At 37.6% G+C, this 13474-nt stretch overlaps 1 protein-coding gene across 1 annotated transcript; it reads left to right on the top strand.

Moving 5' to 3' along the window:
* Positions 1-3252: 3252 nt before the first annotated feature.
* LOC132816789 (anoctamin-4-like) lies at positions 3253-11432 on the top strand. The gene is made up of 6 exons (XM_060826738.1): positions 3253-3386; positions 4980-5109; positions 6668-6801; positions 9506-9586; positions 11009-11094; positions 11319-11432. Exons 1-5 carry the CDS (start codon positions 3315-3317, stop codon positions 11075-11077), a joined length of 486 nt encoding a protein of 161 aa, XP_060682721.1. The 5' UTR covers positions 3253-3314; the 3' UTR covers positions 11078-11094; positions 11319-11432.
* The last annotated feature ends 2042 nt before the right edge of the window (positions 11433-13474 follow it).

Below are 13474 nucleotides of genomic sequence, written 5' to 3' on the forward strand. Positions count from 1 at the left end.
GCGAAGTAATCATTCAGAATCTCGCACATTCTGTCAGGTTCGACACACAGCCTTCTTCGTTATCCTTTAGTGGACCAATCCTTTCTCTAGTTACCTGCTTGCTTATATAAGAATAAAAAGCTTTAGGATTCTCCTTAATTCTGCTCACTAAAGCTATTTCATGACCCCTTTTGGCCCGCTTGATTCCTCTTTTAAGACTTGTCCTACTCTTCCGATATTCCTCCAGGGCCTGTTTAGTTCTTAGCTGCCTAGACCTTATGTACGCTTCCCTTTTTCCTCTTGGCTAATCGTACAATTCCTCCTGTCATCCACCGTTCACGAATTTTGCCCTTCCTATCCTTTGCCTTCAATGGGACATGCCTATCCTCCACTATCTTTAACCTATCTTTGAAAGCCACCCTCATCTCAAATGTCGACTTCCCTTCAATTAGCTGTGTCCAATCCACATTTCCGAGCACCTGCTTAATTTTGATATAATTGGCCTTGGTCCAGTTTAGTACACTTCCTGTTGGACTGCACTCTCCTTTTTATGAGTGTTCTAAAACTTACAGAATTGTGATCATCTGTTCCCAAAGAAATCCCCCACCCCAACGTCTACCACTGTTCTGGCTCGTTCCCTTGTACCAAGTTCAAGAGGTGTGTGAATACGTCCTGAACAGGTTGATTTTAGAAAATATTAACTGAGGTACTCCCTGCAGAAGTCTCCCTGGAGGTGAGATGATTGACCTCGAACAACTACAACCATCTTCCTTTTGTGCTGGGCATGACTTCAATCAAGGGAGAGTGTGCTATCTTCTCACATAATTCAGTGTTTCTGGTTTTACTGGTGCTGCTTGATGCCCCATTTAGTCAAGTGCTGCCTTGAGGCCAAAGGCTGTCCCTTTCCTCTCACCTCTGCAATTTCCTATCCAACAGCATTATGTGCCCAAACTCATGGAATTCCATGATTCAAGAAGCCTTCCACCACCTTTATCAATTGACTGTGGTAAGAAGCACAGGCTAATGGGTATATTTTCTAACGAATGTTCTTTCGAAGGAAGTTGTGCAGAGTCCTGAATTAAATCTGTTTGATCGTATGCACAATGAAAACAACGACTCATACTTGACCATGCCCTCATTCTTTTTGAATTTGCAGATAATACAAAATATGATCAGGTTGAGAATGAAAGCCATCCTAGTCATAGAGATGTACAGCATGGAAACAGACCCTTCGGTCCAACTCCTCCATGCTGACTAGATATTCTAAATAAGTCTAGTTCATTTGCCAGCATTTGGCCCATATCCCTCTAAACCTATCCTATTCATGCACCCATCCAGATGCCATTTAAATGTTGTAACTGTACCAGTCACTGCCTCCCCTTCTGGCAGCTCATTCCATACATGCACACCCTCTGTGTGAAAATGTTACATCTTAAGTCCATTTTACTTTATTTTTCCATCTCACCTTAAACTTGCGTCCTGTAGTTTTAGATTCTACTACAATGGGGGAAAAGACCTTGGCTATTCACCCTATCCAGTCCACTTGTGATCTTTTAAACTGCTGTAAGATCATCCCTCAGGATCCGGCGCTCCAGGGAAAATAGCCTCCGCCTGTTCAGCCTCTCCCTATAGCTTAAACCCTCTGATCCTGGCAACATCCTTGTAAATCTGAACCCTTTCAAGTTTCACAACATCCTTCCTATAGCAGGGAGACCAGAATTGCACACAGTGTTCCAACAATGGCCTAACCAATGTCCTGTACAGCCACAATATGACCTCCTAATTCCAATCCTTAATGCTCTGACCAGTAAAGGAAAGCATACCAAATGCCAACTTCACGATCCTGTCTATCTGTGACTCTACTTTCAAGGAACTATGAACTTGCATTCCAAGGTCTTTGTTCAGCAATACTCCCCAGGACTTTACCATTGTGTATAATTTCTGCCCTGATTGGCCTTTCCAAAATGCAGCACCTCACACTTCTCTAAATTAAACACTATCTGCCACTACTTGACCTATTGGCAACAAAGACTCCTAACCCTCAAAAGATGTTTCCTAATCTCTCTTAAATGAGCGCACACTTATTTCTAAACTCTGTTTTCATCAGTTGATAGTGGGACTAATGTATTAACCTGGAGATTGGAAAAAGGGCAAATGGAATTCAACGCACAGAAGTGAAGTGCTGTATTTGGAGAGGAAAAATAAAGCTGAGAAATGCACAATGGCCTACACTACACAGGGGAGGAATTGGTTGATTAGAAAGTGATGCAAGATGATAGTATTTACTGAGTATTTCCAGCATTTTCTGCTTTTATTTCAGATTTCCTGAACATGCATTGTTTAGCTTTTGAAAACTTGGATCAAGATATGATTTGGAGATGCTGGTGTTGGACTAGGGTGTACAAAATTAAAAATCACACAACACCAGGTTGTTGTCCAGCGGGTTTAATTGGAAGCACACTAACTTTCGGAGTGACACTCCTTCATCAGGTGATAGATGAAGGAGCGTCGCTCCAAAAGCTAATGTGTTTCCAATTAAACCTGTTGGACTACAACCTGGTGTTGTGATTTTTAACTTGGATCAAGATAGCTATTGTAAAATAGTGCATGGGAAACAAATTTAAATCAGTGAGCAATCTATTCACTCCCATCCAGGAAAGCAGCAAACCAAGTTGACGAAAAAGAACATGTCCAACAACTCTGTGGAGTTTGCACATTCTCCCTGTGTCTGTGTGGGTTTCCTCCCACGATCCAAAAATGTGCGGGCCAGGTGAATTGGCCATGCTAAATTGCCCATGGTGTTAGGTGTATTAGTCAGAGGGAAATGGGTCTTGGTGGGTTAATCTTCGGAGGGTCTTTGTGGACTGGTTGGGCTGAAGGGCCTGTTTCCACACTGTAGAGAATCTAATCTAATCTACAAAATCTAACAACAATTCATATGAATGTTTTTGTTAATTTAAGTTAGTTTTACTCAAATTGCATACCCTCCAACCCACTAACCTTTTATATTTAAAAGAAGTACTTTGCTCTTGTGAATGACTAAAGGATATTTTTATTCATTTAAGTCTCTTGCAGATTGTCGTGGGAAATGCTGAGTGCCTGAATGAATAGTAACTACTGTCATAGTTTTTGATCTAATGGATCACAATCAGAAGTTATGCACACAAAAAAATAGCAGTAATGCACAAATATTTTATTTGAACCTTTTTTCATTTTTGATGTCTTTCAGATGGTTGCAGAAAATTAAAAACAAAATGTACCGAAAATTGAAAGTGTCATTATCTGCACAAAATACTTCACAATTCACAGTGGATGATTGTATTATAAAAGAATCTATGAAACCAGACCTTGGAGATTTCACACTGGAGGAATACACTGAGAAAATCATACAGTATGGTTACCAAATGGTAGTGTTGAACATTTTGTTACTACAGAGACTAGAAAAAAATTAACACTTTGAAATCTGTTTAAATAATTACATACTGACAGACTTGGGTTATGAATTGAGAAATCCATGTATCTACTTTATACCGCTTCTATTCACACACTTCACCACCTCTGGGATCTCGTTTCAATTCATTTTATAAAATTATTGGGAATTGAAATTCTTGGCTCTATTATTTGGAATATCTTTTCCAGCTTCTAATTGTGTGGCATTAACTCATCCCAAGAAAATTCTAATACTGTATCTGTTCACCAATTTAGTTGAATGAAAATTTTAAATCCAAGCAAACAAAATATCAATCTATAACTAATATTCTGGGATAAGACCAGGTTTAAAGGATATGGAAGACAACTTTGGTAAATCATCACCTTATTGGAAAATACATTTTTCACTTACTTAATACTTAAAATACCAGCAGTTAAAATGTCAGATGAAGAAACATGTTAAATAATTTGTGGGATGCCACTGTGTCGGAGTACATTCTGTGAAGTTCAGTTTGCAGAGGGCATCTGTTAGTTTTTTTAAAAAAAATGTTCATAGAGACGTTACAGTCAATATGGTGTAGGTATACTATATTTTTAATGGAAGAGTTCAGGGTTTTAACCCAGCAACATTGAATGAATGGTGATTATTTTGAGTCCCGATTTTTTTGTGCAGCTTGGGAGAGAAAGATCTTGCATTTGGTGGTGGTGCATATGTATCTGCTGCCCTTGCCTATTTAGGTGGTAACAATCACAGGAAAGTTATGTGCTGTAGCCTTAGTAACTTGCTGCAATGCGTCTTGAAGATGGTGCATTGATGTTTGAATGACTCTTTTAAGTAGCAAATGACATGTGGCCTTGGACAGTATTGAGCTTCAAGTTCTATGTGAGCTGCATTCATCCAGTCAAGTGTATCATTCTAACACACTCTTAAATTGTGCCTTTTGTAAATGCTGGAAAATATTGGAGTATCATACAAATCTGGGATTAAGAGTATAATAACAATGGCAGCATTGTTGACTTTTGTCAGGAAACAAAATCCATCTGGTTCACTAATACCCTCCAGGTAAGGAAACTGCCATCCTTACCTGGTCTGGCCTACATGTGACTTCAGATTCTCATTGACTGTTAAATGCCCTCTGGGTAATGAGGGATGGGCAATAAATATTGGCCCAATCAGCGAGACCTGCGTCCCACGAATAGCTTTTTAAAAAGCTTTTTTCTTGAGAATTCCCAGCCTCTTATCTGTTAATGTAGCCATGGTATTTATATGGCTGGTTATTGAGCTGATTTAGGTTTCAGGTCATTGAATCCCCATCAACATCATGGGGATCAAAGATGGTAAAACCCTTGAATGTCAACAGAGAAAGTCTTTTCTTGGTATGGATGCTGCAAATATTTCTGCAGATGCTTATTTGGATACAATACTACTTTCCAGTTTTGAACAGTGACCTCAAGCTTTAGAAAAAGACACTTTTACAATTCAATAAATTATGTACATTAACATGTTACTTTTAACATTAGACGTTCAATGACAATGTTAATGATTCTCTAGTTTCAAATTTTTTTGCCAGCTTTTTTCCATTTCCTTTCCTCTGGCACCACTCCTTTTTTTCATAACCATTCTGTGTGACATACGTGTTGATGCCAAGCGACTGTTATGGATGTATAAACGCCCCATTGCTTTCATGGCTCAAGACATTGGTAAGATATTATGTGGATGACTTATCAAGATGTTTTTAAACTAAAAACAATACATTGACTCAACTCCTCAACACAAATGTACATGAAGTGGTGAACAGTCATTTCAGCATTGTTCCCTAATTCTCATACTCGGACCATGAAGAAAAGAAAATAACATATCAATTTGCTATCCTAACCTTGAAATTGGGAGGAAGTGAGGGCTGCAGATGCTAGAGATCAGAGTCCAGTGTGGTACTGGAAAAGCGCACCAGATCAGAGTTGAGTGTGCGATGCTGATCATTACACCCGAAACATCAATTCTCCTGTTCCCCAGATGCTGCCTGATGTGCTGTGCTTTTCCAGCACCCACTCTTGACTTTAATCTTGAAATGATCTTGATTTATCAAGCTGAAGATCCTTTATCTCAGTTTTACTCAAAATGAGATTCTGCATTTTATTCAAAAAAAACAAACATCTGGGATGAGTAAAAGTTTTTGGATAATAGTGGTGAGGAGTCAGCTTTCTCGAATTGAAGATTATTGACTCTGCTGATATTATTTTTGTGTTGATTGGTAAAGGGTCTCCATTTGTTAAAATAGTCATTAATTTATCAGTAATTTTGATTCAGTTGCACTTCTACTTCAGTCAGATTCTGTTCTCCATCCTGCTTCAGAAGCCAGGCTAACTCTGTTAACACAGCATTCCTTCAGTAGTGCACTCTCGGGTGTTTTTATTTTCTAACAGACTTCAAACCTATACGCCATTTTCTGAAAGGAATATATAAAATCAAAAGTGAAGAGCTGAGGATATTAGCAATCTGAACTAAAAACAAGTGCTGGAGAAACTCAGTATCTGTGGAGAAACCAGGGATATGGTCCTTTTATTGGACTCTTTCTCACTCCACAGATGACGCCACTCTTGCTGAGTTTTTCCACGTTCTGATTCAGTAGTAAAACAGATTAATTGCACGTAAATTTATTTGCAAATGGGTCCTTGTTGCTGAATTGACTGAAGTAAATTGTGACGTTCTGAAAAGGTGAAGTTATTGGCAGTTGGACCATTTTAAAATCTGTCACATTGTGAGCTGTTAACTCACTATTTGATTTAAACTGGTCCATTAACAAGGGAGTCATAACAAAATTCAATTAGGCTTCATGTTTGGTAATGTTGTGAATCTCACATTCTGCATGCAACTTTGCTTGAATTTATGAACACATGGCCAACTGACCTTTTTTAGCAAATGCTTAAGCATTGCTCACAATCTCTGAAATAATTCATAAGGAGTTTTGAAGAAATCTAATTGTGCTCCATATGTAAATTTGAGATGGAAGGGAAGAATTTTATATAATTTTTAACAAGAGGTGCATAAATGGTGGCTTGTTATACTTTTAAAAACACTTTAATTGCTCAGATGAACTAATTTAGTACAAAATAAATTGCCAATCTAGTATGACTCTGTGTAAAATATATATGTATATAGGTGTTTTATATATATATATGTCCTCCATTGTTAGATATTTTCGTGTTTATAAATTGTATGCATTTTAGGTAATGGAAAATGTCTATCCCATATTTTCAGGTCAATGGTTGACAATATTAGATCTGATAAATGGAGTAGCGGTGGTGACCAACGCCTGTGTGATTGCTTTCAACACAGATTTTGCGAGGGAACGGCCCTTTCATGAACAACTGGTCATCCTCATTGTAATTGAGGTACAACGTTATGATCAAATCTCACTTTGAGTATTGCTGAAAAATTCTATCTTTTAAATATTTATTTGGTGGATTTGTGTAACTTTAAGTTTCTTGCTATTGCAATTTATTGAAAGAAGAAAGGATGAGTTTGTGGGTTTTGATCTTCATTAGATCTCCCTGCTGGCATTGAGAATAACTAAAAATCAAGGATGGACCTTTCTCTCAGTTACTGTACTTGTTGACTTCGATGTATAGTGTGAGCTGGGAGAGTGGGGGAATGGTCTAGTTCACAGGGTTTTGCATAAACAATAGGTCTCCTACACCATTTTGCTTTGCGTTTCAGGTTTTTTCATGAGCCATTTAAGACTGAGGATCTGTTTCCTACTTCTTCTGTTTCTTTTTAGTCCTCCTGCAGCACACTGCTCTAGTTTTGGTTCTTGCCTAATCCAGACTAGAATAATGTGGGATCTCTGTAGGCTCTGACCATGTAAGACCATAAGACATCTGAGCAGAAATAAGCCATTCAGCCCATCAACATGTTCTACTATTCAAGGAAATCATGGCTGGTCTGATGATTCTCAACTCCACACTCCAGTCTTTGTCCCATAACCCTTCATTCCCTTACTGATTCAAAAATCTGTCCCTGACTTGAATATGCAGAGTCTTTACACATTCTCTGTGATAAAGAATTCCACAGATTCACTATCCTCCTGAGAATAGAAATTTCTCTTGATCTGTTTTAAATGTGTGATGTTTTAATTTAATATTATTTCTTCTGGCCCTAGACCCTTCACACACAGACACACTGACATGCACACACCTATCTATCTAAGCTCCCTAAGAATCTTTGTATGTTTTACTAAGGTCATTTCTCATTTGTTCTAAACTTCCCTGAGTACTGACTCAACTTACTCAATCTCCCCTAATAATGCAGTCCTCCATAATTGGTTTTAGCCTGTGAACCTGCTCTGAACTGCCTCCAATGCTGGTAAAGCTTCCCTCATAAGGGGCCCAGAACTGTTCCACATATTCTGTGGTCTGGGTAGTTTCTTATATAGTTTTAGCAAAACATCCCAACTTCACTCCGTTCTCCTTGGAAATAAAGTAGTTTGGCGAAAGTGAGGACTGCAGATGCTGGAGAGTCAAAGTGCATAGAGTTGAGCTGGAAAGAGCACAGCAGGTCAAGCAGGGTCAACATTCCATCTGTCTTCCCGATTATCCACTGAACTTGGAGGCTGTTTGTGTTTAATGGATGAGGACTCCCATATCCTCCTTTTCTGTAGCTTTCTGCAGTCTTCCTCCTTTTTCAATAATATTCTCTCCTCTGTTCTTAACCTCAAATTTCCCCACATTATACTGATCCACCAAGTTTTTGCCAGCTAGCTTTAACCCCCTGTCTATATCCCTCTGCAGACTTGTCCTCAGCACTTGCCTTCCCACCTATTTGTCAGTCACAAATTTGACAACAGTACATTCAAATTCTTCATTTCAGGTCATTATATTTGTAAATAATTGTGGTTCCAGCACTGATACCTGTGGCACACCTTCAGTTACAGGTACACAAGTTTGACAATGCACCAAGTATGGATCATCGTGTTAAACCTAGCTTTAAAGCTCACCAAATAAAAAGGAGAGTGTGCAACACAGAAGTTACTTTCTGAGACTCTTTTTCAACATTTGGAGAAAGTGGTACTTCTAATGTCAAGACATTTAATGCCTGTGTGGTTAGAGTTCTCAGAACACGCACGCTCTAAGGATGCTCAGTTTGGAGCCAAATGTACAAAATGTTAGTGTTTGGCTTAAAATGATTTTGTAGCTATAGGTTTTGGGCACATTTCCAACTTAATTTTTGTAATTAGGAATATATCCAGTGCCAGGGGAGGGATGATGCAGTGTTGAAACTTTTTATCATTCAATTAAAAATACACACAACCTATGTAAATCTTCTTTCTAAGAAATCACTTCAAGTTTGCCTGAACTTCTCAGAATAAAGAGTGGAGGCTACATGAAATCTATAACTGAAATGAACTACCCACCCTTTAGTGTTGGCCATTTGTTGCACTGGAATCAAATGTGTGGTCTCACTGATTTGGCTCATGCTCTGGAATTCTTCAAGGATGGTGTCAGGGTTGGAGGATTTGAGCTATAGGGAGAGGCTGAACAGGCTGGGGCTGTTTTTCCTGGAGTGTCGGAGGCTGAGGGGTGACCTGATAGAGGTTTACAAAATCATGAGGTGCATGGATAGGGTAAATGGGCAAAGTCTTTTCCCTGGGGTCGGGGAGCCCAAAACTAGAGGGCATAGGTTTAGGGTGAGAGGGGAAAGATATATAAGAGAGACCTAAGGGGCAGCTTTTTCACACAGAGGGTGGTATATGTATGGAATGAGCTGCCAGAGGAACTGGTGGAGGTTGGTACAATTGCAACATTTAAGTGGCATCTGGATGGGTATATGATTAGGAAGGGTTTGGAGGGATATGGGCCGGGTGCAGGCAGGTGGGACTAGATTGGGTTGGGATATCTAGTCGGCATGGATTGGTTGGACCGAAGGGTCTGTTTCCATGCTGTACGTCTCTATGACTCTATTCTACCTTTAAACTCAACTCTCTAACAATGTATTTTGCAATCTCACTTATATCATCTTCTTTGTAAAATTTCTTTAATAAAGGTGCCACATAAACATAAACATATACAATGTAACCAGAAGGAAAATATTTCTTTTTAGCATATAGTGTTTGTGGCGAAGTTTCTGCTGTCAACTATCATACCAGATGTTCCTCAACACATACTCCTGGCAATGAGAAAGGTAAGCCTTTTATGACTAATACACTTTTTTAAAAGTTTTTTTTGGTTTTTAGTTGTATACTACACAAAATATTTTGGAGTTACGAGCACAAATTGGTAGTATTGATGTGATTAAAAATGTACCAATAAGAACTGCCATTTCTCTGCAATCCATAGACCATGATAATTCTAATTAAATACATAGAAATGATAATGGTCTGGATCTTCTGGTGTCCAGATCGTTGGACAGAAATCAGGTGTTACTTGTAAGGTGCATCAGGACCTCTCGGAGTACACAGGAAGTTCAAACTTCCAATGAGCAAACCCTGTTTGCTTGAGCCCTCTGACAAAATCTCCAACTGTGAATTAGAGACTTCAATGGGTTTTGACTGCCTTAGTTGTTAACCAGGGAAAGGTTAGATGGATTAAAATCTACTCTAATTCCTGGCTAACTACAAAATTGAACATCAAGCCATCACCACCCTTTCTCAGAAAGAAAACTCCTATTTCTCCTGCCCACCTGATCCACCCTACCTCTTACTAAAAGCAAAAAAAACCTAAGATGCTGAAAATCTAAATATTCAATGCTAGAGAAGCTCCACAGTTTTGACAGCAATTGTGGAGAGAGAGAAAGTTGACCTTCCAATATGATTCTTCAAAACCCTGAAGAAGAATCATAGCAAACTCCAAAATGTTTACTCTGCTTATCTCTCCACATATGCTGCCAGGCCATTTGAGTTTCTTCAGCATGTTTTGTTTGTACCAACCTACCTCCTTACCCAGCCATCTGCTACCAGTAACCCCTTGAACAACCACCTATATGTACCCTCTTGCCCAGTTATACTTATCCCAATAGCTATCAAAAGAGGCTTTGAGATGTTTTAAAATTTTACACGTATGGCATCATGAAACCTATTGCCATACGTGGCTTGTAACTTCTGCAAAGGTTCATTCTTGATGCCTATTCTGTGGTTTGTTGCACTGCAGAGTTAAGATTGATCCAGATTTGAAAATCAAGTGCAGAATGTGGTCTGCTAAGTAGGCAACCTTGTCAGATCTGGGTCAGAAGTAGTGATTCTGGTCCAAATATGAAGGGTTGGGCCATTTTATATATTGCTTCTGTCAATTCCCAATAATACAGTAACAATAGAGGTCGTTCTGCTATAATGCACACCTTGTTAATGCAAATTCGCTGTAACGCAATTGACAAATTGGGGATCGTTTCTATTGCACAAACGTTTTAAAGCGTGCATTGGTTATAGTGTCATTCCAATCCCATGAATTTCAGTGGTGCTATTGCACAATTTTCTTAACATGAGATTGCATGAGAATGGAACTACTGCATTATAGCAGAACTAACTGGACAGTAATTACACACCTATATCCCATTTCCCAATTATACTTATTAGCTGGAGCCGTATTCTTTATATTTTTGTTGTTTAAGGAGAAATACCAAGTGGCAACAAAAATGAGAGGTTATCCGAGCAGCCTTCACCAATTCCAACGATTCTAATTTCTCAAGGCGTACTTGTAAGTTCTTTGTTCTTGCACTTTTTTGAATTTATTCACAACATTATTAATAATCTTTATATAAATTGGTTTGGTTTGGTTAGACTTCCTACTGTGAAGCAATTTTGGGGAATTTAGTTGCCTTATAGACAGTAAGTATATAAATGAGATTTTCTATGGTTTAACATCCATTTTGTCTAATTTCTATGAATTGCTTTTTTTCTTAAAAAAATGTTTGCTTCTAGGTCCTACAGAAACGATTGGATCTAAACTGCACTTTATTCTTGTAATTCCTAATGAATCACATTATGGAAACACCATTCAAGATCAACAAATTCCTTTTGTGAAGTTGAATAATTTGGCATGCTGATTATTTTATTGCATTGTAATTAATGAGATTTTCTCTTTTTTGATATGAAATAGATTAAGATTATTATTTAATTCATGGCTTTATTTTTAACAAAATGACAATTAAACAATTTGTGCATTCTAGTTCATCAATGGAGCAAAACTTGCAATTTTCAAAGATATTCTGAACTAAATAGAGCATTTGTACACCTAAGGGCAAAAATGACATATGTTAAAATGAACCTAATGATACTGTTGTGCTTTAGTATTGAGATGAATATTATTCCTCATTTTTAGTTAGTAAATATGCATCTGCTAAATATAATCTTTTAAAGGCTGAACATTACTATGCTTTGAAAAAATGAATTGTGTGAAGAACAAATTGTTTGCCATCTGTTTACTAAAATCATTAAAATGGCAATGGTTTTTGTAAAATGCAATCCTGCCTTTACCATTTCAGTAAGGGCAAAAAAAAATGCATTTCAGGTCACTGGCAAAGCTAAAATGAATACCTTGCCCTGCTGTAGTATTTTAAAACAAAAAAAACACACTGCTTTAAGCCAAAATAATACTAGTGAAAATAGAATAACGCAGCATTATGTTAGGTCAGCTTTTACACAATGTCATTTATAAATGTTGATATTTTTATGAGCCATTTAAAGTTAGTGCAGTCCTCCTCACAGAAATCAGTGTGCATCTTATTCTGGTTGACTCCAGTTATAAGGGGTCAATATAAACATTCAAAAGTGTACTGTAACGTTCATGTTTTTAAAATTTACTTAGTGACATTTAAGGACAATGTTAAATAATTGAATGTAGAACTTCAACTGCCTTGGTTTATGAATGCTTCCCAAACTCCAGTTGAATTGCTGCCTTCAATGCACTTATTGATAATTTGTGGTGATTCCTTGTTCAATTATGGTACTATCCAGTAGTGATTGAATATGTGCTGGTTAGTGGTGAACCGTTTGTTGCACATTGCAAAGACCAGTCATTGGACTGAAGATTATTTTGAACCAAAAAGAAAGGCCTCCAGATTTTCATCACAGCAGATCAGAAGGAAAAGATGTGTACATATTTTAAAGCAGTTAATGGGTTTTATGTTCAGAAATATATTTGTAAAGTGACAACTGGAGAAATGCTATGGAAAAAGGAGTGCATGTCAATTTTTCTTGATTTTATTGGACTTTAGAGTTGGTTAAGGAGGAAGAACACAAAGCAATAGTTCCATCCATGTACATTTTTAAATTATGAACTCACTTCAAATGTTATTAGCTGTGAATTTGTCACTAGAGCTTGTTGAATCACTATTAAAAAAATTTGACTCATCTTCAGTGAACAACAAGAGGATGCTACGAAACAAAATATTGCTGTTGTCCTCTGCCACACGGAATTGTCCTATTATGGGAAGGAATTACACAGAGCCCTCTATATTACACCCAAACAATAGTCCAATTTAGATTTTTAATCTCTTCAGAATTTTTTTAAATGCAAATTTGTCACTACCTTTTTTTACATTCTATGGTGTAGTTGTAGCAAGCCACATTTTTTCTCATGCTTTATTTTGTAATAAAGCACATTGTGACACCAAGGGTTACTATAAACTAAATTATTCAAGTATGGTATATATTTCAATAATTGCTAACATAGTGTATGACCAGTTACCCTGCTCTTTAACGTCACTGTTTATTATTTTTGGTATCCCTCAATTCCTGGGTATTTTGTGGCACATAGTTTGATGTCATAGGATAAAGGTCATGTCCCTTGTCACCATAAGACTTGTCAAGCAGATAACTTGGTGGAAAACTAATTCCTTTTGGTTTGGTGTCACTGTTGCATTTAATTGAAGCCTTTTTTAAAGATCCAACTTGTTTGGATTATGTGCACTCCTAGCATTTTCCAGATGTTGACTACTGAGGATACAATGCTTCAGTCTCTGTTTACAATGATATAAGAACCTCCCATATTTCAATTCAAGTGATCACCTAAAATTTTAGCATTTCTGGTCAGTCAGCAAGAAATGGCAACTTCCATGTATTCTAACTTAAATTAT

The sequence above is a fragment of the Hemiscyllium ocellatum genome, chromosome 6 (assembly GCF_020745735.1).
Source record: "Hemiscyllium ocellatum isolate sHemOce1 chromosome 6, sHemOce1.pat.X.cur, whole genome shotgun sequence".
Taxonomy (NCBI): domain Eukaryota; kingdom Metazoa; phylum Chordata; class Chondrichthyes; order Orectolobiformes; family Hemiscylliidae; genus Hemiscyllium; species Hemiscyllium ocellatum.

Coding starts and splice junctions, on each gene's coding strand:
- LOC132816789 (XM_060826738.1), top strand. CDS start 3,315: ATGAAACCAGACCTTGGAGATTTCACACTGGAGGAATACACTGAGAAA. Junction 3,387..4,979: donor TACAGTATGGTTACCAAATG/GTAGTGTTGAAC, acceptor TTTTTTTGCCAG/CTTTTTTCCATTTCCTTTCC. Junction 6,802..9,505: donor TCATCCTCATTGTAATTGAG/GTACAACGTTAT, acceptor ATTTCTTTTTAG/CATATAGTGTTTGTGGCGAA.